The sequence below is a fragment of the Tenrec ecaudatus genome, chromosome 10 (assembly GCF_050624435.1).
Source record: "Tenrec ecaudatus isolate mTenEca1 chromosome 10, mTenEca1.hap1, whole genome shotgun sequence".
NCBI classification, from domain to species: domain Eukaryota; kingdom Metazoa; phylum Chordata; class Mammalia; order Afrosoricida; family Tenrecidae; genus Tenrec; species Tenrec ecaudatus.
This window is the reverse complement of record NC_134539.1, coordinates 155,431,503-155,455,352: the sequence shown is the minus strand read 5'-3', so window position 1 is coordinate 155,455,352 and position 23,850 is coordinate 155,431,503. Positions and strand designations below refer to the sequence as shown.

Genomic DNA, 23,850 nt, shown 5'->3' with positions numbered 1-23,850 from the left:
GATTTGTAAGGTAGAATTGGGAGTCATGACAATGGGGGTAGGAAGCATTAAAGAACTAGAGGAGAGTTGTATGTTTCCTCGTGTTACACTGCACCCTGTCTGGCTTGTCTCCTCCCCAGGACCCTTCTGTAAGGGAATGTCCAGTTGCCTGTAGATGGGCTTTGAGTCCCCACTTTACACTCTTCCTCATTCATAATGATAGGATTTTTTGTTCTTTGATGCCTGATCCCATCAACAACTCGTGATCACATAGGCTGGTGTGCTTCTTCCATGTGGGCTTTGTTGCTTCTCAGCTAGATGGCTTCTTGTTGTCTTCAAGCCTTTAAGACCCTAGATCTTATATCTTTGGATAGCCGGCCACCATCACCTTTCTTCACCGCATTTGTTTATGCACCCGCTTTATCTTCAGCGATTGTGTCGGGAAGGTGAGCATCATTGAATATATGGTAACTCCATGCCCCACCACTACCCTGTGCCCCCAGCCAATGGCTATGCTGTGCACACCTGCTCCTGCCCCATCCTTAGTGTGCTCTGTGGATCTGGCCATGTGATCAGAGGTTTTAGGTTGGCTTGTTTTAAGAAGCAAAGCACCAGGCCTTTTCTGCTGACCTTAGTCTGGAAGCTCAGTTCTAACCTGTGCAGCTTGTGGCTGCACGAGAGGAGCCCTGGCCAGAAATCAAACCAGGTCTCCCACAGTGAGGGCAGGAATGCCACCCACTGTCGAGCTACCACTGCCAGCTGCTGTCTCTGCTACGCTCTGCAAGCTCTTCTTTGTGGCCGCTCCCCCGGGCCTGGGACCTGGTACCCGGAAGGCTTGTCCTAGGAATGCATGCTGGTCCTTCCCAGCTACAGAAAGACGCGTCTCCTTCTCTCTGGAGACATCAGGCAAATGAAACCCACAGTCAACGCTCCACCCCAAGGCCAGCTGATAGCCGGCCTCCTGCAACTTGTCGAATTATTGTTGTTTTGCCACTGTTTGGCATAAACATCACAGGGTTTGGTTTTTTGAAACAAAAGAGAATTAGCTTCATCTACCATGTCCCTGCTACTCCCCCAAACCCCGACAGGCCCTTTGCAACTCACAGTGACACCACAGAACAGAGTCAAACTGCTTCAGAGAACCTCCAAGGCTGTCAGTCTGTCTTGAAGCAGACCGCCTCATTTTCCTCCCAAAGAGCAGGTGATGGCTTAGAACCACCAAACTTCCAGTTGGCAGCCCAACCCCTACCCCACTGGGTCTCCTGCTTCTCTAGCTTGCTGGTTTGGGGCAGAATATTTTAATATTTTTCTTTTTTGTGTACGTGCATGTGAAGAAGGTAAACTGACAGGCAGAACCTTGCTACACTCTAGATGTGCATCTCAGACTCTGGGGCACACATTCTCATTCACGTCGTTCCTGTGAAAGTCGATACTGCCACCTAGCCAACATACTGTCACCCCGGTGAGTAGGAAACCGGTCACAGAACACAGAACTTTGATTTTGAGAGGTCGTTTTTTGTTTGTTTTTGTCAGGCACTGAAAGCACGTTAGGAATTATGCTGCTACCAACCATTTGTTGAAGGTAGCGGACTTCCAAATGGAAAGACAGCTTCTAGATGCTAATGTGGAAGCAGGCAACCCTGATGGATCAGAAGTGGGGGGTTTCAGGGAAAACTTAGCAGCTGTCCTGGTGGCAAGGTGGTGGTGTGAGCATGATGCTGGGAGCTGTCCCACCGGCATTAAAGATGCCAGCAGGGCCACCCCGGGTGGGTAGGAAAGCTTATAAAAATATCCATGAGATTTCTTTTGGTACATTTATGGTTTCCAGTTTTGCGTTGGACGAAACCCGGTGGCGTAGTGGGCTATGCGTCAGGCTGCTAACCGCAAGGCCAGCAGTTCCAACCCAGCAGCCTCCCTGAGGGAGAAAGATGAGGTTGTCTGGCCCTGTACAGTCACAGTCTGGATCACATTGGGGCAGCTCTGCCCGGAGTCCCTGGGTTTACAGCCAGGGCGCTTCCCCGTTCCCCGAGAGGGTGGCCATTCAAGTCCACAGGGAGCTTGTGGCCCACAGTCTTCCCCCTGGAGCCTGGTGTCAGCATGGTCACATGGTTTCAACCCCCAGTCTCCTCCGCAGGGGAAAGGGGAGGCTTCCTGCTGCTGGCAGGGGTGATTCCACTCTGTCCTACAGGGGTCTGAATTGGAGCCCTGGTGGGGTCAGCAGTTCGATACCACCGGTCACTCTTGAGAGAGGAAGAGGAGGCTCTCTACTCCCATAAGGATTTAGTCTCAGAGACCCACAGGGGCAGTTCACTCTCCAAGGTCAGTGTGAGTCCGAATCAACGCGATGGCAGGAGTTTCTGTCTGAGTGTCCAAGAAAACTTTATTTATGGTTATGAAACAACCGTTTCTGAACTGTTTCCCCCAACCAGGCAGTGGGTTGCAGGTAAGTGTCTAGATACTGGGTCCCACAGGGACCAGACTTGCTCCAGAGGCTGCAGGCCACACACAGCCCTAAGCTGAGCTGAGCTGGGCCCGCCCCACCCTGGAGCCAACGTGGTCCCAGACACGGCCAGGGAGAAAGTGGGGCTCCTGAGTGGAGCTTAGATCACCCCAAGAATGGGCTGTGGCTCTGTTGGGCACCAGGGGTGGGATTGGGGTAGGGTGGTAGGGTTTCGTGGTGAGCTTCAAGGGCCGGTGAGCACTGGGCTGGGGCTCAGGTGCCATCAGGCCTCTGAGAAGATTGTTTTCAAAATCATCTGCAGTCGGAAGAAGAGACAGAAAAAGGCCGGGGTTGGAGAGGCCCTGGGGAGGCGCTCAGGACAGGCTCCGGAGGATGGCATGAACCAAGCAGGCTGGGCTGCCCTTGGGTCTTCCCGAGAGATGGGCATTTGGCCTCCACCCCGTGTCCCCAGCCCAGGGAGCCTGGTGGTTAGCGTTGGGCTGCTAACAAAGTCGAAAGGTCGGCGGTGGTTGTAACCACCTGCTCAGAGCGGGAGGCAGGTGTGGCAGTCTGCTTCCATGGACAGGGCAGCCTCGGACCCATGGTGGGGCAGGTCTGCGGGGGTCCTACAAGGTTGCTGCATTGGAACTGACCCGCCCGCAAACAGCGGGGCTGCATTGGGTTTTTGTGGAGATCCTCCTAGACCCAAGGGACAGTTGATAACAAGGACCTTCCCCCAGAGCTGAGAGAGAGAGAGAGAGAGCGCCTGCCCCTGGAGCTTGGATAGTCTAGTCTCCTAAATGGGGGAGGGAGCCACCCAGGGGCGGCACCACTGTTACAGCAGCCGGGAGAACGGAAACAGCACCAGACAAGTTTTTTGGTTTCAGGACTTAGTTTCTTTGCCTGATTACATCACAGTTTAACCTCATGGGGGGGCTATGCTGTTCCCAAGTTCTAAATATTAATGTAACCAACTATCCTTAGACAGGTCCGAGGGCAATGATTTGTGGGCACACAGGGATCCATGTAGCCAGACTGGGATCAGAAACGGCTGGGCAACATGACGGGGGCTGTCCCCGGCTGGAGACTACTCCCTCACTACTCATCACTGAAGGAGCCCTGGCCAAGCCTAAGGCCAGCAGTTCAAAACTACCAGCTGCTTGAAGGGAGAAAGATGAGGCTTTCTATTCCTATAAAGAGTGACAGTCTCAGAATCCCACAGGGGCACTTCTACCGGGTCCTAGAGGGTCATTGTGAGTTGGCATCCACTTGGTGGCAGTGAGTTTCCCTGGGACCACTCACTGACACTGGCCGTTTTTGCAACCAGACTGCTTCCAATCAGAGGCAGAGGACTCACGTTTGAAGTTACATTGCCATGATCGCTGTACTTAATGCCAGGTGTCCTCAGGCTTGGTGTCACCCTTCACGACCCATGCACAGCAGAACCGAATCCCGCCCGGCCCTGCGCCATGCTCAGCTCCTGTTGCCACCCCTGGGTCAACCCATCTCGTCCAGGGCCTTCCTCTCTGTCACCGCCCTCTACTTTACCAAGCACGATGCCCTTCTCCAGGGACTGGTCTCCCCTGACAACACGGGCAAAGTCTGTGGGACCGAGTCTCGGCGTCCTTCGAAGGAGCCCTCTGCCTATGCTACTCCCAAGAGATTTGTTTGTTCTGGCAGCCCGTGGTACTTCCTACTTCCAATGTCCTTGGCCAACACCATCATTCAAATGTACCCATTCGTCTCTGGTCTTCCTGACTCAGCGTCCGGCTGGCCCGTGTGTATGAGGCCACTGGAGAGACCCTGGCTCGGGCCGGGCACACCTTAGCCCTCAAAGTGGCATCCCAGCTCTTGAAGCTTTTTAAAGAGGTCTTGTAGAGATTGGCCCAACACAACGTGTCCTTTGATTTCCTGACTGCTGCTTCCAGCCAGGAGCACTGATTGTGAATGCAAGCAAGATGAAATCTTTGAAAACCGCTTTTTTTTTTTTTTTTACTCCCATTGATCAGTGTTACCAACTGGTCTAGTTGTGAGGATTTGGGTCTTTGCATGGCGTTGCAATCCACACCGAGGGCTACAATCCTTGACCTTCATCAGCAAGTGCTCCGAGCCTTCTTCGCTTTGAGCAAGCAAGATGGTATCACCTGCCTATCGCAGGTTATTAATAGGCCTTCCTCCAATCCTGATGCCGCATTCTTCTTCCGGTGTTGGATGTTCTGCTCAACATCAGATCAGATAAGTATGGAGAAAGGGTACAGCCCTTTCCTGGCTTTAAACTGCTCAGCTCTGTCTGAATGACTGCCTCATACGGACTCTGAGGGAGCCCACCACGGGTTCCAGAACGCCCTCTTCCTCTCAATGTTCGTCACGGCTTGTTACAGCCCACACAATCGAATGCCTTTTGCCAAGTCAATGAAACACAGGTAAACATCTTTCGGGCACTCTCTGCTTTCAACCAAGACCCGCCTGACGTCAGCGATGACAGCCCTGGTGCCACGTCCTCTTCTGAATCGGTTGGAGTTTCTGGCAGCTGCCCGGCAATGCAACCATTGTTGGTGAGTGGTCTTGGCAAATCGGTCCTAGCTTATGATGGTATATTATTGTTAGGTAACATCCACATTCTGTTGGATCACCTTTCTTCTTTCTTTTGATCATTTTATTTGGGGCTCGTACAATTCTTTACACAATCCAACCATCCATCCATTGTGTCAAGAACATATGTACATCTGTTGCCATCATCATTCTCAAAACATTTGCCTTCCACTTGAGCCCTTAATATCGACTGCTCATTTCCCCCTCCCTCCCCACTCCCCCACCTCATGAACCCTTCATCATTCATAAATTATTATTATTTTGTCATATATTACACTGTCTGACGTCTCCCCCTGCCCTCTTCTCTGCTGTCCCTCCCCCAGGGAGGAGGCTATGTGTAGATTCCTGTAATCAGTTCCCCCATTCTACCCCACATTCTCTCCACCCTCCTGGCATCGCCGCTCTCATCACTGGTTCTGGAGGAGTCATCTGTCCTGGATTCCCTGTGTTTCCAGTTGCTATCAGTACCAATGTACATCCTCTGGTCTAGCCAGATTTGCAAGGTAGAATTGGGATCATGATAGTGGGGGGGATGGGTCACCTTTCTTTGGAAGGGGTTCACATCTGGATCTCTTCCAGTCAGTTAGCCAGGCGTCGACCTTCCAGATGTCTTGCTATAGACGGGGGAAACATCTCCACTGGCTTTCTGTCAACCCCTGGGCCCTGGTGTTTCGCTTGTCTTCTGTGCAGCTTGGACTTCTTCCTCCAGTCCCTTCGGTCCTTGTCCACAGCTTACAACTGCCCACAGTTTCATCTTCGCCCACGCTGCGGCCTCTTGACATTCCCTGTAAGAACATCTCCTGTGTGGACTGGCCGGATGCCCTTCATCGCCCTCCACAGTCAGAGCTGAACTTATCTTGGTGGCTCAGTTTCCAGTCAAACAACCGGCAGGTCCCAAACCAGAACGAGGCCCGGTCCTGCGTATTTGAGCCCATTGTGACAGCTCCTGTGCCCATCCATCTTGTCAAGGGTCTTCCTCCTTCCTCCTTTGCCAAGCAGGGTGCCCTTCTTCAATCTATATGGGGGCTCTGTACGGGGTTTGGGGTTTGGGAAGTTGGTCGTCTTTCTCCAGTGGAACAGCCGGTGGGCTCGGACAGCAGGCTGTAACAAGCAGCCCACTGTGTAACCCACTGTGCCCCAACCTTCCACATGCCCACAAACTGCCCAGAAGGCTCCCCTGGGCGGGGGGGGGGGGGGGGGGGGGGGGGGGAGGGCTCCGGCAGCACCTGTGTGTTGACAGCAGAGAGGGCTGGTCAGGTAGCTGGAAGAAAAACGCCCACCTGGCTCAGCAAGTAATCCGCCTTGCTTAGGTTCTCCAGGACTGAGAAGTGGTCCACATCCGGGAGTTCTTCAAAGGCCACCTCCCACCCTCCTTGACACAGCACCTGGCAGAGGGGCACGGGCAGGGGGTGTGAGGCTGCAGACAGAAGAGGTGGTGGCTCTCCGTGCTAGCCCCCAACTGGCCCCTCAGAGGTCCACTAAATACTTAGGGTGTCCTTGGGGTGGAAGAGGAAGGGCGGCTAAGGTGGAAAGGAGGATATACTATGACCTTTGACCTCGCACCCAGGTGGGAGCCAGGTGTACCTGAAAGAATTCCCGGGACTGTCGCTGGAATTCGGGGGAGTCGTGCTGGGCCAGGATCACCAGCATACGGGGGTTGGGGGCCGCGGGCTTCGGCGTAGCTGGCAATAGCAGCTGTGGGCTGTTTCTCTGGGCGTCCTCCCTGGGAGGGGCGGGGTCAGAGGAGAGGGAGGAGCCCAGGCCTCACCCCGCCCACCAGCAGGATCCCTCCTGGGCCGAGAGGCAGCAGAGCAGTTTCAGGGGAGTGGGAGGAGCCTGAGCCCCATTCCTCCCACCCCTTGGATCTACCCCTTGGTGGTGGGGAGGGGGCGGGGCATAAGGGACATGGGAGGAAATCGGGCCCCACCCACCCAGCCACAGAATACCAACTTGGCAGGAGGGGAGGGGACCAGGTCAGCAGGGGAGAAGCCTGGACCTTCGCCCACCCACCTGAGGATGCAGCTTAGTTTGTGCGGAAGCGAGTGGGGTCCGCAGGGGAGAGGGAGGAGCCGGGGCATTACCCTACCGGCTGGTGTAACTTGGTTGGTGGGGAGGGGGCGGGGCATCAGGAGAGTGGCAGGCTGGGCCCAACCCCTGCCCACCCGCAGGATCCAGGTGAGGAGACAGACAGGCCAGGTGACTCACAGCGTCAGGTGGAGAAGGTCATTGTCCGAGGTGTGGATAATGGGCTCCAGATCGTAGATGCCGCTCATGAGGAACAGGGCTGTGAAGGTGGAGGCCAGTTACGCCAGCTCGCCACTAAATGGCCCTCCCCATAGGCACCAGGTTGTTTGTCAGGTCTAGAGGAGGCCTATAGGGAAGCCCTCCCGGTCCCCTCCTGTGTGGTCACCTCACAGCTGCAGACGCCCTCAGAAGCCTGGGGCTGGGGAGTGGGGGTGAGGCCTGCAGCCCCAAAGAAACCTTTGAGGTTGGGTGTGACTCCATGCTCTGTCCAGTTGGCCAGCAGCATCATGGCAGCCAGGTGGGCCCCGGCCGAGTGTCCACACAGGTAAATCCCCCTGGGGTGAGCCAGAGAAGGGGAAAGGGGCTCAGACCCAAGAGCTTTGTGACTTCCAGGTGGGTTTGCACTTCATTTCCCAGAGCTGTAAGCAGGGCCACTGAACCCACTGTCCCACCTAACATGCCCCCCACTCACCCACTTGGGAGGGCATGTGCAGCAGATACCCACCTGTTCCTGGGATACTGCTTCTGGAGAAAGGTGAGACTCCTGGTGAGCTGGTCTACCATCAGGTCCACGGTGCCTGACAAGGATACATGCTCGGTCAGCTGAGTGCAGCAGGGAGGGGCTGCTCCCCTCCAAAATCCCCCAACCTGAAGAGCCCGCCTTACCTATGGGTGCAATGTCATACGCCACAATGGCCACGGCCACTCCCCAAGAGGTCAGAGGGTCAACCATGAAGGCCGACATGTCTTTACTGTAGAAAGAGACGTGGATGTGACTTTTGGAGGCAACATGGCCAGTAGGCTGCTGCCACCAGGTGCTGGACACACCATGGACCAGATGTCCTGTCCAGTCAGAGCACCAGCTTGCTGTGATGCCATGGATATTAGGAAAGGACAGGCTCTGGGATCCGGGTGCCTGGTTCCAGTCCCTGCGACACCACAGGCTAGCAAGGGAGCCTTAGGGCCTGTTAGTTTTCTCCTGCTGCTACAGCAGAAACAGATGCGATGGCTTGAAGTGACATTGACGCTCTCGGATGAAGAGTCTGGAGGCCAAATCCAGGCACCCGCTCCACAGCAAGGCTTTCTCTCTGGGGTGGCTCTGGGGACAGGTCCTTGCCTCCTTGGAGCACCAATACACTCACCGTTCCTTGAGGGCTCCACGGTCTGGGCACTCATCCCCCCTGGGTCTAGGAGGTTCTCAGCGCAGGGGCCCCGGGTCCAGAGCGCTCCTCATTCTTGGTGGTACAGAAGCTACTCTTCTCTGCTCACGTCTCTCTCCTGTCTTCACTTGTGACATTAAGGGGATAGCTCTCCTGATATCAGATCAGTAACTGTGACTGGGTGCTGACCTGGGGTAGGGTGATGTATTCCACCCTGATCCTGCCTCATTCCCATGCAGACATAGCCCAACCCTCTAACATAATCTAGTCCTGCCTCATTCCCATACAAACATAGCTCAGTCTTGTAACATAATCTAATCCTGCTTTGTTCACAAGCATAACCCAGTCCCCTAACATAGCTAAAAAGATAAGATATTCCGCTCCTGTAAAGATTTACAGCCTGGGACACCCACGGGGTTCAGCATATGTAATGCTGCCTCATGAGCCACAGGCAGGGTTTAGGGTTGACAGTGAATGACAATATGGAGATAATCACCTAACCCTGTGAAGCAGGACAGAGCCAAATTGATACAGATTTTGGGAAAGTCTCAATTCGATTCAGGACAGGGACCTCGTTGAAGCTTAGAGTCTGTTTTTCATCTATGCAATAGGGATAATTATGTTTCATAAGGTACAATTTATAGAGACGTGAAGATCAGACATGTAGGAGTGTCCCCAAGGGTACTATATATATTACCATGAAGGTGACTGTGTTTGAAGGGGGAAGACCGTATATCATAGACAACTTCTCAGAAAGGTCCTGAGCAGTGATAGGGACCTATAAGAGCCCAAGGGTCCCACTGCTGACACTAGGGTGGCCCAGTTTTCCCCTTTGCCCAGACTCTCCCCTTCTTTCAAACGGAAAGCCTCATGCCTGTAAAGCCCCCGTCTTCTGTCATGGAGAATGAACGCGTGGCCGTGAGTCGGGGACTCCATTTGGCCATGCTGACGGTTTCCCTCATCCAGGGCACAGTCTTTGTTTGGTCTGCGTCCTGTTTACGGCGTAATAAAAGGATCGCCATAGAACATGCTTGTGCCAGGAGGTTGCTTCCCACCTAGCACACTCCCAAGAGAAAGAAGAGGAGATTCCAGACACAGAAACATATGGGGGGGGGGGGACAGAAAGGAGGCAGAAAGAGAGAGAAGCTGGAAGAGGCAAAGATGGATGCTTAGAAGAGAGTTCGATCCCGGGGTTGCTGTGATCTGGGACTCTGGCCTGCAGAATGCAGGGGGGATGGTCCCATTCTAGTTTGTGGAGCCTTTGTTACATCAGCCCTCCCCCCCACAAGCTTAGGTGCCGGGAGAGGGGAGTCTCCCCGTGTTTCTGCTCCAACTCACCTCCCGCACTGCCACATCCCTCCGTGAACAAACACGAAGAAGCGCATGCCTGTAAAACAAAGCAAGGGCCCGTCATGGTCTCTTGACTAGAGGGGTCCCCGGGGCGGGTGGGACCTGCGGCAGCCCCGGGACTCACTTTGCGAGGACACTCTGTCGGGGAAGTAGATGTCCAGTTTCTCCTGCTGTCCATCACCGTAGGAGACGTTCAGTAGGATGTTCTTGGTGGCCCGGGCCCGGGAGGTGGCTAGCTCGGGAAACAGACACGTGGCTCATTGGCATAACTCAAACATATCAGGGACCAGCCACGGGCTCCTACCCCTGAGTGGGCAGTGGCTTCCATGTCACCTCTGGAGGGAAGCGTTTGGCTGAAAGTGGGCTTACGCTGCTGTCCCTTCCTGAGCTTCAAGGCACGCACTCAGTTCTGGGCTCCAAAGTGCCCCACAGGTAGGTGGTTATAACAAGCATGCTCACTCATCCAGGTAAGCCTCTAATACTACCTGCTCGCATCTCTAGCCTGATGGGGACATTCCGTTGCCTGCTGACAGAGCTACGAGGGGCCTCCAAAGAGTCTTTGGAAAACCCCATGACCTTTTCTTTCTAAAAAAAACAAACAAAAACTCGTTTATTTTTGTTTTCATCTAGACCAGTGGTTCTCAACCTTCCTAATGCCGAGACCCTCTCACACAGCTCCCCATGTGGTGGTGACCCCCCAACCATTAAATTATTGTCGTTGTTACTTCATCACTGTCATTTTGCTGCTGTGAGGAATCGGGCGACCCCTGTGAAAGGGTCGTTAAACCCCAGGTTGAGAACCGCTGATCGATACCAAGATGAGACAGGACAAGAATGGCCTCTGAGTGGTTGACCTCATCTGATCCCTTTAGTTTCATCACTTAAGCACGTGAGCCCCACCTATTCCCTCAACCCACCCTCCCCGTCCGGGGTTCCCTCCTCGGAGGCAGTCCCTCCATATTTCCATTCCCCCGTAATTCCGCACAGTCAGCTGAGTCCATGCTTTAAACACATCCACTGGCTGTGCCCAGAGGTTGTGCTTATGTCCACCTCCCCTTCACCACTAGTTTTCTTTCTGTATTTCTTCTGGGCAGTTTTACTGGCGTCCAGTTCATGCAGCGTGCGGTTCAGTAGTTCGATCGTGTCCAAAAGAGCTGGGGAGTCGCCCCCACAGGCCATCTGAGAACAGCCCCTCCGTTTCCCACCCCCTGTGTTGGAAACAAACCCAGTGGCACAGTGCTTTCTAGGAAGAAGTTGTTTCTGTATCCAGTCCAACTCAAGGGGGAGGGAGGGTAAAAAACAGGAGCTGGTTCCAAGGACTCAAGTAGAACATATTTTGAAAATGAAGCTGGCAACCTAGGTGCAAACTTGCTCGATACAATTGATGTATGGAATGTGATAAGAGCTGTAAGAGCTGCCAATAAAAATGATCTTAAAAAAACAAAAGTCCGACTCTAGTCCTTAAGTCCTATGCGAGTCCTTAAGTCCCTCTTCAGACTCACGCAGCCACATTCTGGTGATGCAGAAAGGCGAGCTGATCCAGGAACCAGGGAGGTCAGGGGCGGTGGGTGCGGAGTCTCTGGACATGGCAGGGTGCTGACAGCTCTTGGGCAGGTGGCCCACATGGGGCCCGCCCTACCTCCAGGTCCCATTCTGCAGGCAGGGAGGCGGAGTGCGGAGAGGAATCTTGTGTTCCCCTGGCGGACATAAAAAAGGTGTCATCAGGCTGCAAAGGTGATCCACAGGTTTGACTCCACCCCTCGCCAGGAGTGTCTGGTTGGCACAATCCCTCCCCACCACACTCCCCAGGGCCCCCAGGACAACCACAAGGCTCCTCCGGCATGAGGCCGGCCAGACTTTGGCTCACTGGCTTTGGTCGCACCATTGGGAAAGATCAGTTGCTAGACAATGGCACATGGGGAGTAAGGCAGAGGACGATGCGGGAAAGAAGCCTCACTGAGAAGGAAGGGCACGGTAGTGATGGCAGTGGACGTGTCGGCTCGAGGTGGCACAGGGCCCGGTCCCTTGGTTAGCAGGTGCTACCATCCTGGAAATACCACAGGTGGATGGCTTCAGCAATCAGAAAGATATCTTCTCACGGTGGATGAGGCTAGAAGGTCTGAAAGAGGGGGTGCTGCCTCTAGGGGAAGCCTTTTTCTCCCCGTCTGGGCGCTGGAGGAAGACCCGTCTCTTCTGAGCTTCTGCTCGCAGGCGATCTTCCCGTGGCTTGGCGCCTGTCTCCCCTCAGCTACCTCTCCTTGACTCTCTTCCATGTCTCCTAGACTCTGGACCTGCTGTCAGGTGGGACCATAGAGGGGCAGCCCAAAAGAGGAAGACTTTTTAAAAAATCATGTTATTGAGGGCTCTTACAGCTCTTATTACAGTCCATCCATCCGTCCACGGTGTCAAGCACATTTGTACATTTGTTGCCATCATCATTCTCAAAACATTTTCTTTCTACCTGAGCCCTTGGTATCAGCTCCTCACCCCCCCTCCCTCATGGACCCTTGATAATTTATAAATTCCCACCCACCCCCATGTCTTACACCGGCCACTGTCTCCCTTCACCCACTTTTCTGTTGTCCATCCCTCTAGGAAGGGGTTATATATTGATTATTGTGATCACTTCCCCCGAAGAGGAAGACTTGACAAGATGGATGGGCACCGTGGCTGCAGCCGTGGGCGGAAACGTCAGGACAAAGGCAAGGTTGGCGCGGGGCCGGGCGGTGTTTCCTTCCACCGCGCCCAGAGTCGCGATGCGTCTGAGTCGACGTGATAGGACTTAACAACGGCACAGTCTCTCAAAAGAGATGGACTCACGCTTCCTCCCGCCCCCCCCTGCCATATTGGAGCCTGGGGAGGCCTGCTGGGAACAGGACTTCTAAACGGCAAGTATGTCTGGCAGGCTGTGGTCCAAGGCCATCTTTGCTGGCTATAAACGGGGTCTACGGGACCAGAGGGAACACGCAGCTCTTCTTAAAACTGAAGAAGGTGTTTACACCCGAGATGAAACGGAATTCTATTTAGGCAAGATATGTGCTCATGTGTACAAAGCAAAGAACAACTCAGTGACTCCTGACGGCAAACGTAATAAAACTAGAGTCATCTGGGGAGAGGTGACTCGTGCCCATGGAAACAGGAGCAAGGCTTGGACCAAATTCCGCCGCAACCTGCCTGCTAAGGCTATTGGACACAGAATCCATGTGATGCTGTACCCCTCAAGAATTTAAACTTAAAAGTAAATAAATAAAATTGTGCAATTGTTAAAAATAAAAAGAGAGAGAGATGGACTCATGATACCCCAACACGAATCCCGCCTCGTGAACATACCAGAGGCGCACTCATTCCCAAATGGAATTACAGCCACTGTTCTAGAGCTCAGGGTCTACAACATATACCTCCGGGGAACATGACCCGATCCCCGACACCAGGCAATGCTTTCGAGAACGAACTAAAAGAACTGGAGGAAAGATACAAGCCTCAAGTTACAAGACTGATTCGATGGGCGAAGTACTGCACGGTGCAGGAAGCACCCGTACAAGATGTAGGACTGCAGGGAGCCGCTGTGCTGAGAAGATGTGGTAGGCAGTCCGCCATTCCAAGAGGCAGCGTATGAATAAGAACCAGTGATGCTGACGGAAGAAGTCCAAACTGCACTAAAGGCACTGGTGAGAAATGAGGCTCTAAGAAGGAATTCCCGTGGAAACGTTTCCACAGGCTGCTACCGACCCAGAAGCACTTTCTTCCATGCCAAGGAACTTGTGAAACAGCTACCCAGCCCTGAGATTGGCAGCAGTCCATCTTTAGGCCGATTCCACAGAAAGGTGACCCAACAGAAAGCCGAAGCTATCAATCGATATCGTTAAAATCACATGAAAGTAAAATGTTGTGAAAGATCATTTTAAAAACATTGCAGCGGTACACCAACAGGGAGCTGCCAGGAATTCAGGCCGGAGTAGAAGAGGACAAGGCACCAGGGAGATCAATGCGATCGGATGGATCCTGGCCAGACTAGAGACTGCCAGAAAGGTGTTTACTTTACTGGTGTTTTTCTGATGACACACAGGCAGACAACTGTGTGGGGCACGGCAATCCTGGGTCACATCTGCAGTCCTCATCATGCTCCGTGGAGCGTGCCCGTGGGCCCAGGGGCACCTGTGCAAACGCAACGAGGGCACACCAGTTTCACATCAGGAAAGGTGTGCTTCAGGCTTGTGTCCTCTCACTGTCCTTGGTGCCGAGCACATCATCCAAGGAGGTTGGAGGATGGCTTATTAACCGTCTGTAGCCTGCAGGTGACACGACCTTGCAGGCTGAAAGCAAGAAGCACTTGAAGAGCTCGCTGGGGATCCACAGCCTTCAGTAGGATTTGTATCTCGGTGGAGAGAGAAAACTGGAACCTTCCAAACTGGACCAAGGGACAAAGTGTGAAAAGTGGAGCAAAGATGGACATTGGCCGGGATTGCACCTTGCCCCGATCCACCACCGATGCTCCTGGAAATAGCGGACAAGAGACCCAGCGATGCTGTGTGCAGCTGGGGTCCTGACAGCCCCACCAGTCCTCTTCCACGGAGAGGTGACACATCATCTGGTTACCCAGGAGCATGACAGAGCACCAAAGTCCACACTCACTGCGCTGAGTCGGTGCTGACTCCTAGCAATCCTATAGGACAGGGTAGACCTGCTCTGTGAGTGTCAAAGACTAACTCTTAGCAGGAGTCAAAAGCCCCATCTTTCTTCTGTGGAGTGGCTGGTGGTTTCGAATTGCTGCCTTTTCAGGTAACAGCCCAATGCTGAACTTCAATGCCCCCAGGGTACCTAGGGGAACAGGGGATATCTGGAAACTCCTAATGAACCCTGAGTCCAATCCATATGGCCTGCAGATCAAGCACAGGGTGATAAGCACAGGGAAGAAGTGGTGTAAGTGAGGGGGCAGGGAGGGGATTGGACAGAGGGAGGATGGAAAATTGTGATCGCCCTCAACAGGGCACAGACTGGTAGGACAGTCTGGCTTAGGCATTGAGAGAGGTCTACTCCTCTAACCTGTAGACTCGCCGGCCTTACTCAGTAAGAGGAGGCTATGAAAGATGGAGACCTTTAGCCCAATGACCCTTCATGAGTGAGGAATGAAAACCTCGCAGAGCGGGAAGGGATGAGCCGTTAGGAGGGTTGAGGGTAGTTGAGGCAGTTATATAATCTCGTGTCAACTTGAGGAGATTAAGAGTGAAGGGGGTGGAGTGTAACCTGTCAATCAGGCCGCAGCCTGATGATGCCTCCTTGTGGGCATGGCCTTCTCATGAGGATTCTGGGAACTTCCTCTCTCTCTCTGCTTCACCTTCCTGTTGACAAGCCACGTGGAGTCACGCCGATGGCAGCCAGAGCCCTGGAGATGCGTCCACCACCATTGGGTCCACAAGGCTTTGCACCCACCCTCCTGTGATCTTCCTGCACTCTGCATCATTGCCGGCTGCATGAGTCTGAAGAGAGATTTATGGACTAGTATTGAACTTAGGAGCTAATATTGGACTTATGGGCTTGATCTGGACTGGTCTGGGATGTTTTTTTTAACATACAATGACTCTTTATATAAAGCTCTCTCTTACACACATACCTGTGTCCTGGATTTGGTTCTCTAGTCCACCCGGTCTAACAAAGTAGTAAAAGACAGTGGAACGTTATGGCTATCCATCCTGCACATGCTCACAGGTGAAACCCACAGGATGCATCATCAGGAGGAGTCATCTAGAAATAACCATTTGTGCCTTAGCAGACAGCCCCCACCCCACCCCCCAACCGCATATTCACTCCTTTCTTCCAGGTGTGAAGCCAGTCCTGCAGAGGAACCTGGGGGCTTGAGAAAGAGAAAGAAGAGCCATTAAAAGAAGACCTGAGAATGCAAGACCCTGACAGAGTCACCGGACCTCGCAGACACCAATCTGCCCCCGTGATCGAGAGCCCGCTGCCAACCAGGTGCTGGAAATGTAACGCCAGTCGGGATTTGGTCTGTTGACATTTAGTTTTGTCTGAAGCAGTATTCTCAACCTGGGGGTCAAGGTCCTTTTTGGGGGTCAAACGACCCTTTCACAGGGGTCACCTAAGACCATCATACAACACATCTCCGATGGTCTTAGGAACCGAGACCCCGCTCCTCTATCCATCTCCAGGCAGGTCCGCCCACACACAGATCCGCCCACAGACGAGTCCCTGCATGAAGACTGTTACCCATGCTACACCGTGCTTCAAGCCAACATTTCATTTATTTGTCATTAGAAAGAAATATTTCACAATAGAGAATGACATGTTGTTTTTGTGATTCATCACTATGCTTTCATGATGTTCAATTTGTAACAATGAGAATCCAGCCTGCTTATCAGATATTGACATGATGATTCATAACAGCAGCAAAATAACAGTGATTAACAACGAAAATAATGTTATGGCTGGGGGGTCACCACCACACGAGGCGCTGTATGAAAGGGTCGCAGCTTTAGGAAGGTTGAGAACCGCTGGTCTAAAGGGACCCGAGATGTAACAGCCCCTCCCTTGCAAGTCAAGTTAACCAGGAAGGATGTTCTAACCCTGGAGGCAGGCAAGGCCATTCACAGCAGCAATGGAGCCAGTCTGGGTGAGACAGCCCCTGGAGAAATGCTGCTACCACGTGACAGTCTGATCCTTCGCGGGGGGAATGTAGGTGGTGACACTCTGGAGCCTGCTCACCCTGGTTAAGGTCCTGGTTATGGTAACACTTGTTAATGATCTCCTGGGCCGCTTGTAGAACCTGGCAGCTATCCCCGCCCTGCCCCCACGCCAGTCTCACCAGCCCGTGTTCGGGGTCTGTAACTTGTTGGAGTCTCACTGAGTCTTTGGAGTAGTTGGCAGTTAGCAAACCCCACTGTTTCCTTCTGTCAGCTCTTGCAGAGCTAAACGGAACTTCGCACGACAGCCTGGTCTTTGTCTTCATGGGAAACAGTGACGGGCACTCCAACCCCCTTGTCTCCCGGCAGCACTTCAGGATGGGCCTTTTCAGAACAGAATGCATACAAAATGGCCAGCTTCCCTGGGAAGAGGAGATCGCATGTAACATGGTCTTCCTGCCCCCTTCATTACTTTCAATGAATTAAAACTGCCCCTGTTAAAAATGGAAAAGAAAGGAATCGAACAACACACTGCATTGGGCAAACATGCTACACAGGCCTCTTTAAGGTGTCAGGAATAAAGGTGTCACTCTGATGTCTAAGGTGTGGCTGACCCGAGCCAAGGTCTTGTCCATTGCCGCGTCGGCGTGTCAAAGTGGGGCCATGAAGCAGGAGGACAGGACAAGCTTCGTGCCTTTGAATGATGGTGCGGGCAGAGGGCCAGGACGGCCAGCAGAGCAACCAGATCTGCCCTGGAAGAAGTGCAGCCAGCATGCTCCTTGGCCATGAAGCTAGCAAGACTTGATTGTGAGGGCTTAGGACATCATTGGGAGGAACTAGTCCCTGGAGAAGGACTTCATGCTAGGTAGGGTCAGTGACAGAGGTGGATTGACACAGTGGCCACCAGAAGATGGCCTGAAACCAAGCTGGGACCGAGAGGCGCACCTGACCCAAGCGATGGTCTGTTCCCTCTCCTGGGCACCGGAAAGCTGGACACTGAGGAAGGAGGACCAAAGCAGGACCAGTGCATTCGAATGACGGTGCAGGCAAAGGAGGGATGCAGCTGAACAAGGATGCTGGCAAAGAACACTGACAGCCCCGTGGACAGCCAGAAACACAGACAGATCCGTCCTGACGCAGTGCAGCCCGAGCGCTCCTTGGAGGCCAGGATGGCGCGACTTTGTCTCATGGGCTCTGGACATGTCGTCAGGAGGGACCAGGCCCTGGAGAAGAGCATTGTGGTAGATACATAATTGTTTGTCGGTCTGAGGATTAAGAGTGTAGGGGTGGAGTCTAGCTTGTCAATCAGATCATAGCCCAGGAGGTCTCTATGTGGGCTTGGTCTTCTCCTGAGAATTCTGGGAAATCTGGTACTTCATCCTTGGAGGTGAGAGACACTGTCTCTCTCTGCTCACACCCTGGGAGACACAGCAGCTGACAAGACACATGGACCCACCCTGATGCAGAGACCCCTGCCAGCGCTGAGATGTTTCCAGTGCCACTGGATCCAAAGACTTTCTACCCACTGGCCTGTGATCTTCTACATTCGGCATCATTGCATGTGTTTCGTGAGTCTGAAGAGGACTTTATAGACTGGTATCAGACATATGGGCTAATATCGGACTTGTGGACTTGATCTGGACTGGGATGGGATGTTTTCTCAATATTCAATTGCTCTTGTATATAAAGCTCTTCCTTATACACCTATGTGTGTCCATGGATTTGTTTCTCTAGTCTACCCAGACTATCACAAGCATCCTGCTTGGAAAAGTCCTGGGGCAGCAAAAGAGAGGAAGACCTTCGGCAGTGCGACTGCCCACCGCGGCTGCGTCGAAGGGCTCAAACCCAGCGAGAAAGGTGAGGACGGCCAGCACCGGGTGGTGCTTCGCTCTGGTGTCCATGGGGGTGTCCATGGGTCACTGCGAGTGAGAGCCCACTCGACGGCACTGTGTGAGGCCGGGTGGACGAGAGAAACAAATCCAGAGAGACACTCATCTGTGTGTGAGAAAGAGTGTCATGTAAAAGAGCAATTGTATATTGAGAAAACATCCCGACCCAGTCCAGATCAAGTCCATAAATCTGATCATAACCCAAATGTCTGCCACCCGACTATAAATTCCTCTTCAGGTTTGCACAACACATGCAATGACACTGAATGCAGAAAGATCACAGGCCAGTGGGTGGGAAGTCTCGTGGATCTCCTGGCGGTAGAAACATCTCAGCACTGGCGTGGGTCTCCACGTGGCTCCTCCAGCTCCAGGGCTCTGGCTCCGTCAGTGTAGCTCCATGTGGCTTGTCAGCAGGAAGACGCAGCAGAGAGAATGTGTCTGGCCTCCAGTGAGCTATTTATCTCCATTGCGCCTCCAAACGAGGTCATCAAGCTGCGACCTGATTGACAGGCTAAACCCCACCCTTTCACTCTTAATAGTCTCAGTTGACACCAGATGATGTCACTACCACAGGCAGCTAACAACAACAACAACAACAATCATGTGTGTAGTGAATCAATAAATGAGTGACTGAGTCCTATGCCCCACACCATCCCAGACAACCCTGACCACAGTTTCCTACCCACAAGGGCAAGTTCATGGACACGTGGGATTCAAAGAGAATGGCATTTCCTCCACCAACTCTTGGGAGACACACACACACACACACACACACACACCGGTGTGGCCTTGGGCATGTGTGCCCCTAGCTAGAGGAAGGACTGTCAAGGTGGGGTTGGGGGAGTTGACACTGGGAAGTCATTGCCAGTCACTCTCTGTCCTGGGCATTTGCAAGATGTTCCTGCCAGCCCGGCATGGGAACAGCGATGCTTCCAGGCTCATCAACAGGGCAGGCTTATTCGAAAGCAGGGATTTCATGAACAGGGGCCTTCTTAAAGGGGATCTGGAGGAGCTAGAGTCCTGCAGAGCTGAGCAAACTCAGAGAGCTTGAGGTTCGGGCCCTTGACGAAGCGGCAGTTAAAACCCGGCAGCTGTTCGTGGCCCTGTTCATTGTCCAGCACAAATGTCACCCCTAGATACTGGAAAACTCAACTGAGAAGGAAAAATGGTCGCTCCTTAGGAACTGGCTTGGTGGGAGATGGGGGCTGGGGTGGGTGTCCACTGGCAGCAGGGGCTGAGAGGAGGCTGAGGGGGCACATACAGCTTCCCTGCAAAGTGTGAATGCCACCCCCAGTGAGGGCCTGATGTGCCCCTCCCCAAAGACTGGAACAAAGGGTGTTCGTTGTGTGTCTGGGCGTGGGTGTGGGGGGAGCTTCATTACAATGGCCCAAGCCAAACCAGACCATCACCAGGAAGCCAGTCCCAGTACGATGCCCTAGGACAGCAAGCATCACAGGCAGCATTTGCTGTTCATCCTGTTGGAAAGGGCTCTACGTGCGTGCTTGTGTGTTGGAAGCAAAACCGGTGTCTGTTATACACAACCCAGAGCGCTGGCGGCTCAAACTCTAGTTGTAGCAACTGGTTTCACAGGCCCAACCAGAGCACTGTGTGAGGACATGAATGCCAGGAGTCCTTGCCCACCCGTAGCCACCGTGGTGGGCAGGGTAGAAGCGCCTATGAGGGGTCACCGTGCATCAGAATAGAACTGCCCATGGTGGGTTTGGGCTGGGGATCCAGCCAGAGCACTCCTTGGAAGCGAGGAGGGCGAGGCGTGGTCTCATGCACTTTGGACATGTTGTCAGAAGAGACCGGTCCCTGGAGAAGGACCTCATGCTTTGTACAGTGGCTGGGCAGCGCAAAGAGGGAGACTTTCAACCAGATGGATGGACACAGTGGCTGCAGCAAAGGGCTCCAACCCAGCAACCACTGTGCGGATGGCGCAGGACCGGCGGTGTTTCCTTCTGCTGTCCGTCGGGTCGCTGTGAGTCGGAACTGACCGCAACCTCAACATAAGTAGGATGTGCAGAACCCTGGCACTGCACTTGGGGGACACAGGCAGTGATGGACGTTCCCCCGAGACCTGAGTGCAGTCAAGTTCCCAAGCCTCGAATCTTTTAAAAGATCCATGACAACAACCAGAGTCTTCTAGAAACAGCTGCGTGGGCGTCCTCCTGTCCTCTCACGGGGGCCTGTGACCCTCAGGGTCTGGGCACAGACAGCAGCAGGAGGGGAGGGCGGCAGAGCAGTGAACCTTACCTGGCCCCATGCAGGGGCTAGGCAGTATCTGGTTGGGAAGTGGCCCTTCCCTCCCACCCTGAAACCTGAATCACTGCCGCAATCAAAGGCCACCCCAAGTGGCCAGGAGCAGGTCGAGTGGTACCTTGGGAGCCCAGCTGGGAGTAGGTTTTCAGAGCCTCTTCGGCACTCTGCCGGATGACCCATCTGCTGGGACTGTACTGGATCTGCAGCAACTATGGGACCGAGACAAGGCTCTGTGAGGCTGGGATCTCTCCACGGAGCACATCCCAGGACGCCCCGCTTGGCCACTACCACCTCCCATCCTGCTCCTCCTAATTCACTACAAGCTTCAGATGCAGCCTACAGTCCTGGTGGAGCAGAGAATTAACGAGTTCAGCTGCTGGTCAAGGGCGGGAAGTCTGCATCCCCCCCAGGGGCACGTTGGAATCAAGGCCTGACAATCTGCTCCTGAGAAGGCAGCCAGGAACTGCCTATCTCCAGGATAAAATGTAGGCATCTGCTTACGCAGCCCCCTCCCCACCCAGGCCATTCCAGCACTGACCATGAGGTGGCAGTACCACCCACTCTGGGAAATGCTGGAGGCAGCTCAGAGCCAACACACCCTGAACCAGCGACAGCCTTCAACAAAGGGGAGATGCAGAGCCCTGGTGGCACAGTGGTGACCACTGGGCTGCGAACTGTCAGGTCAGCAGTTCGAAACCATCAGTGACTCTTTGGGAGAAAAAGGAGGCTTTCTATTCCCATAAAGAGTTTCCATCTCTGAAACCCGGAGGTGCAGTCCTACCCTGTTCTATAGGTTCCCTGTGGGTTGGCCTCGACTCGATGACTTTGAGATTTCAGAGTTTTGAGATCTTGGAAATGTGTTGTGGGTAATGAGATCGCGTGACCCGGGCTTACAGCACCAACCCCCGCTGGAGGTCAGAGAGCTGGGGCAGCCACTGCAGAGGAGGGGGCGTGGGCTGGTGTTGGGTGACAGGGTAGGCTGAAGAAGAGGAGGGGCAGGTCAAGGGGAAGACACAACAGAGGCACAGGGGTGGGAAGAGGGAGGGTCAGGGGTGGGGCTGAGGGTGGGGTTCAGTGGGGTGGGGGCTGTGCCTGCAATGAGGACTTTGGAACCCCAGGGGAGTCATACTAAGTGGTCAGCTGCCAACACAGAGGGAGACAAAACCTGGTGACCTGCCCCCATAATGCCACAACCTGGGGGGGATGGAGTTGCTGTGTCAGAATCGAGGGGCACCACGGACCGAACTAGTGTCACTATCTGCGCAGGGTGGTGCCCACACTTAGGGGACTGTTATCATCAGCCACTGACAGGAAGATGGTGCTCACGTCTCACGAGCCGAGTCCTCTGAGTGAGTGAGTGAGAGTGTGTGTGTGTGTGTGTGTGTGTGTGTGTGTGTGTGTGAGAGAGAGAGAGAGAGAGAGAGAGAGAGAAGCAGACTGGTTGGATCGGGATTGATGGACTGTGTCCCTTTCAACATTTTCAGATGTGTTCACTACTCAAAACAGAATCCCTGCCCCGACTGCAGGAAAACAAGCGCTGACAGCATCATGGACCCTCTCCCAGTGCCCAGCACTTGGCATGTGCTGCTCTAACCCTTTGAACACCCTCCGTAAACTCCTGCCTCCCCGATTAATTCAGACCCAACCAGGTTACATAACCCCAGGCCAATGGAACAAGAGAGAACTTTGGTCCTCACTTTGTGGGCTGTGGATAGAGCAACTTGCTGGCCTCCGTGTTCCCTATCCTTAAAGCCCGGAGAACAGAACCTGCCTGGCTCCAGACCGAAGAGCATCAGTGGGTGGCCAGCACCCATCAGGTCCACGGGGTTTCTGAACCAGTCTCTCAGAGCCAGAGGGTCTGTCTAGGGCTGGGGATGCGGTTGCCCTGGGCTCTTTTGAAGGAAGGCAGCCATGCATTCTGTGAGCCGTGGAAATTTCCATCCAAATACTAAGGATCTACCAGAGGTGCTCTTATCTAAAAGTACATCTGCTTAGAACTAACTTGCCGAGGGCAAGTCCACTCTAACTCACGAGTTGCCATTTTCAGTCAATTCGGACTCAAAGCGATCCATCCTCATGGGTTTCCTTATGGGGCCAGAAAGTCCCATCGGTCTTCCAATGGGAGAACTTCCGGTGGCCTCGAACTGTTAATCTTGTGATTAGCAGCCCAACGCTACTCAGACCCATAGTGACTCCCTAAGGACAGAGTAGAACGGCCCCCTAGAGTTTCCAACGCTGTCAACTTTCTCCCCTGGACTCCTGGATCAGCTGGGGGTGGGAGTGCAACCAGCCTCTGGGCTTGCAGGGGAGCGTTTAACAGCTGCACCACCAGGCTTCCTCGTGGCTTCGAATGCGAATTCTAATCTAATTCTAGTCTGCGCTGACCTGCTCAGTCCCTACCCAGGCCTTCCCACAAGCCACCTACCTCCTTAGACATCTTCTTCCAGGGGGCCTCAGCCCTGCCATCAGCACGGGACACTTCCATTCCAAAGACACCCGCAGGGTCTGGGCGCCCAGCTGCCCAGGTGAGAGCCGCGAGTGCAGTGATTCTGGGTCAGCCCTCTTCGACCACGCCCCGCCCCCTCGTCGTAGCCCCGCCCCCAGTCTGTCTCCGGACTCGGCCCGAGTGCCGCCCCGCCCCCTCGACTGGCCCCGCCCACCAGCCTGATTTCCCAGCTCCCTGTCTAAATCCCAAACCAAACCTTTTGCGCTGGACTGACAGCGACCCTACGCGACAGAGTAGAATTGCCACCGGAGTTTCCAAGGCTACAACCTTTATAGAAGCTGACTGCTACAGCTTTTATTTTTCACATATGTACATGCCTTTATTTAGGCCTCTATAAATGCCCCTTGCCGCCTAACTCTTTCCTCTATTTCCTTTGACTTTTCTCTTGTCCCACTATCATTTGGATTTCAGTAATTCCTCTTGGTTACATTGCCCTTGATCACGCCCTACCAGGCCTCCTACCCCCTCCTCACCACCGATTTGGGTCACTTGTTGTTCCCTTGTCCCTGGGTTTGTTAACACCACTACCTTTCCCCCCTTCCCCTCTCCCATGTCCCCCCAGAACTGTCGGTCCCGTTGTTTTCTCCTCCAGATTGTTCCTCCAGCCTATTTTATTTGGACAGACCTGCGGAGAAAATAACACGCACCAAAACAAGACAGAGCACAACCAAGCAACAAAGTAAAACAGCAACAAGCCAACGACAACAAAACAAAACACAACAAGAAAGAAAAGCTTATAGTTTGTTCAAGAACTGTTTGTTGGCCTTTAGAAGTGTTTTCCAGTCGAGTGGGT

At 53.6% G+C, this 23,850-nt stretch overlaps 1 protein-coding gene and 1 pseudogene across 1 annotated transcript; one reads left to right on the top strand and one right to left on the bottom strand.

Annotated features, from left to right (window-relative positions):
• Positions 1 to 2,702: 2,702 nt before the first annotated feature.
• On the bottom strand, positions 2,703 to 23,036 carry AFMID (arylformamidase). Its single transcript, XM_075559704.1, has 11 exons — positions 22,977 to 23,036; positions 20,670 to 20,760; positions 9,890 to 9,997; positions 9,754 to 9,802; positions 7,922 to 8,007; positions 7,761 to 7,833; positions 7,493 to 7,590; positions 7,217 to 7,295; positions 6,596 to 6,734; positions 6,292 to 6,396; positions 2,703 to 2,735 (listed from the first exon to the last, which is right to left on the bottom strand). Exons 1-11 carry the CDS (start codon positions 23,034 to 23,036, stop codon positions 2,703 to 2,705), a joined length of 921 nt encoding a protein of 306 aa, XP_075415819.1.
• LOC142458432 (large ribosomal subunit protein eL33 pseudogene) lies at positions 12,660 to 12,995 on the top strand (annotated as a pseudogene).
• Positions 23,037 to 23,850: the final 814 nt, after the last annotated feature.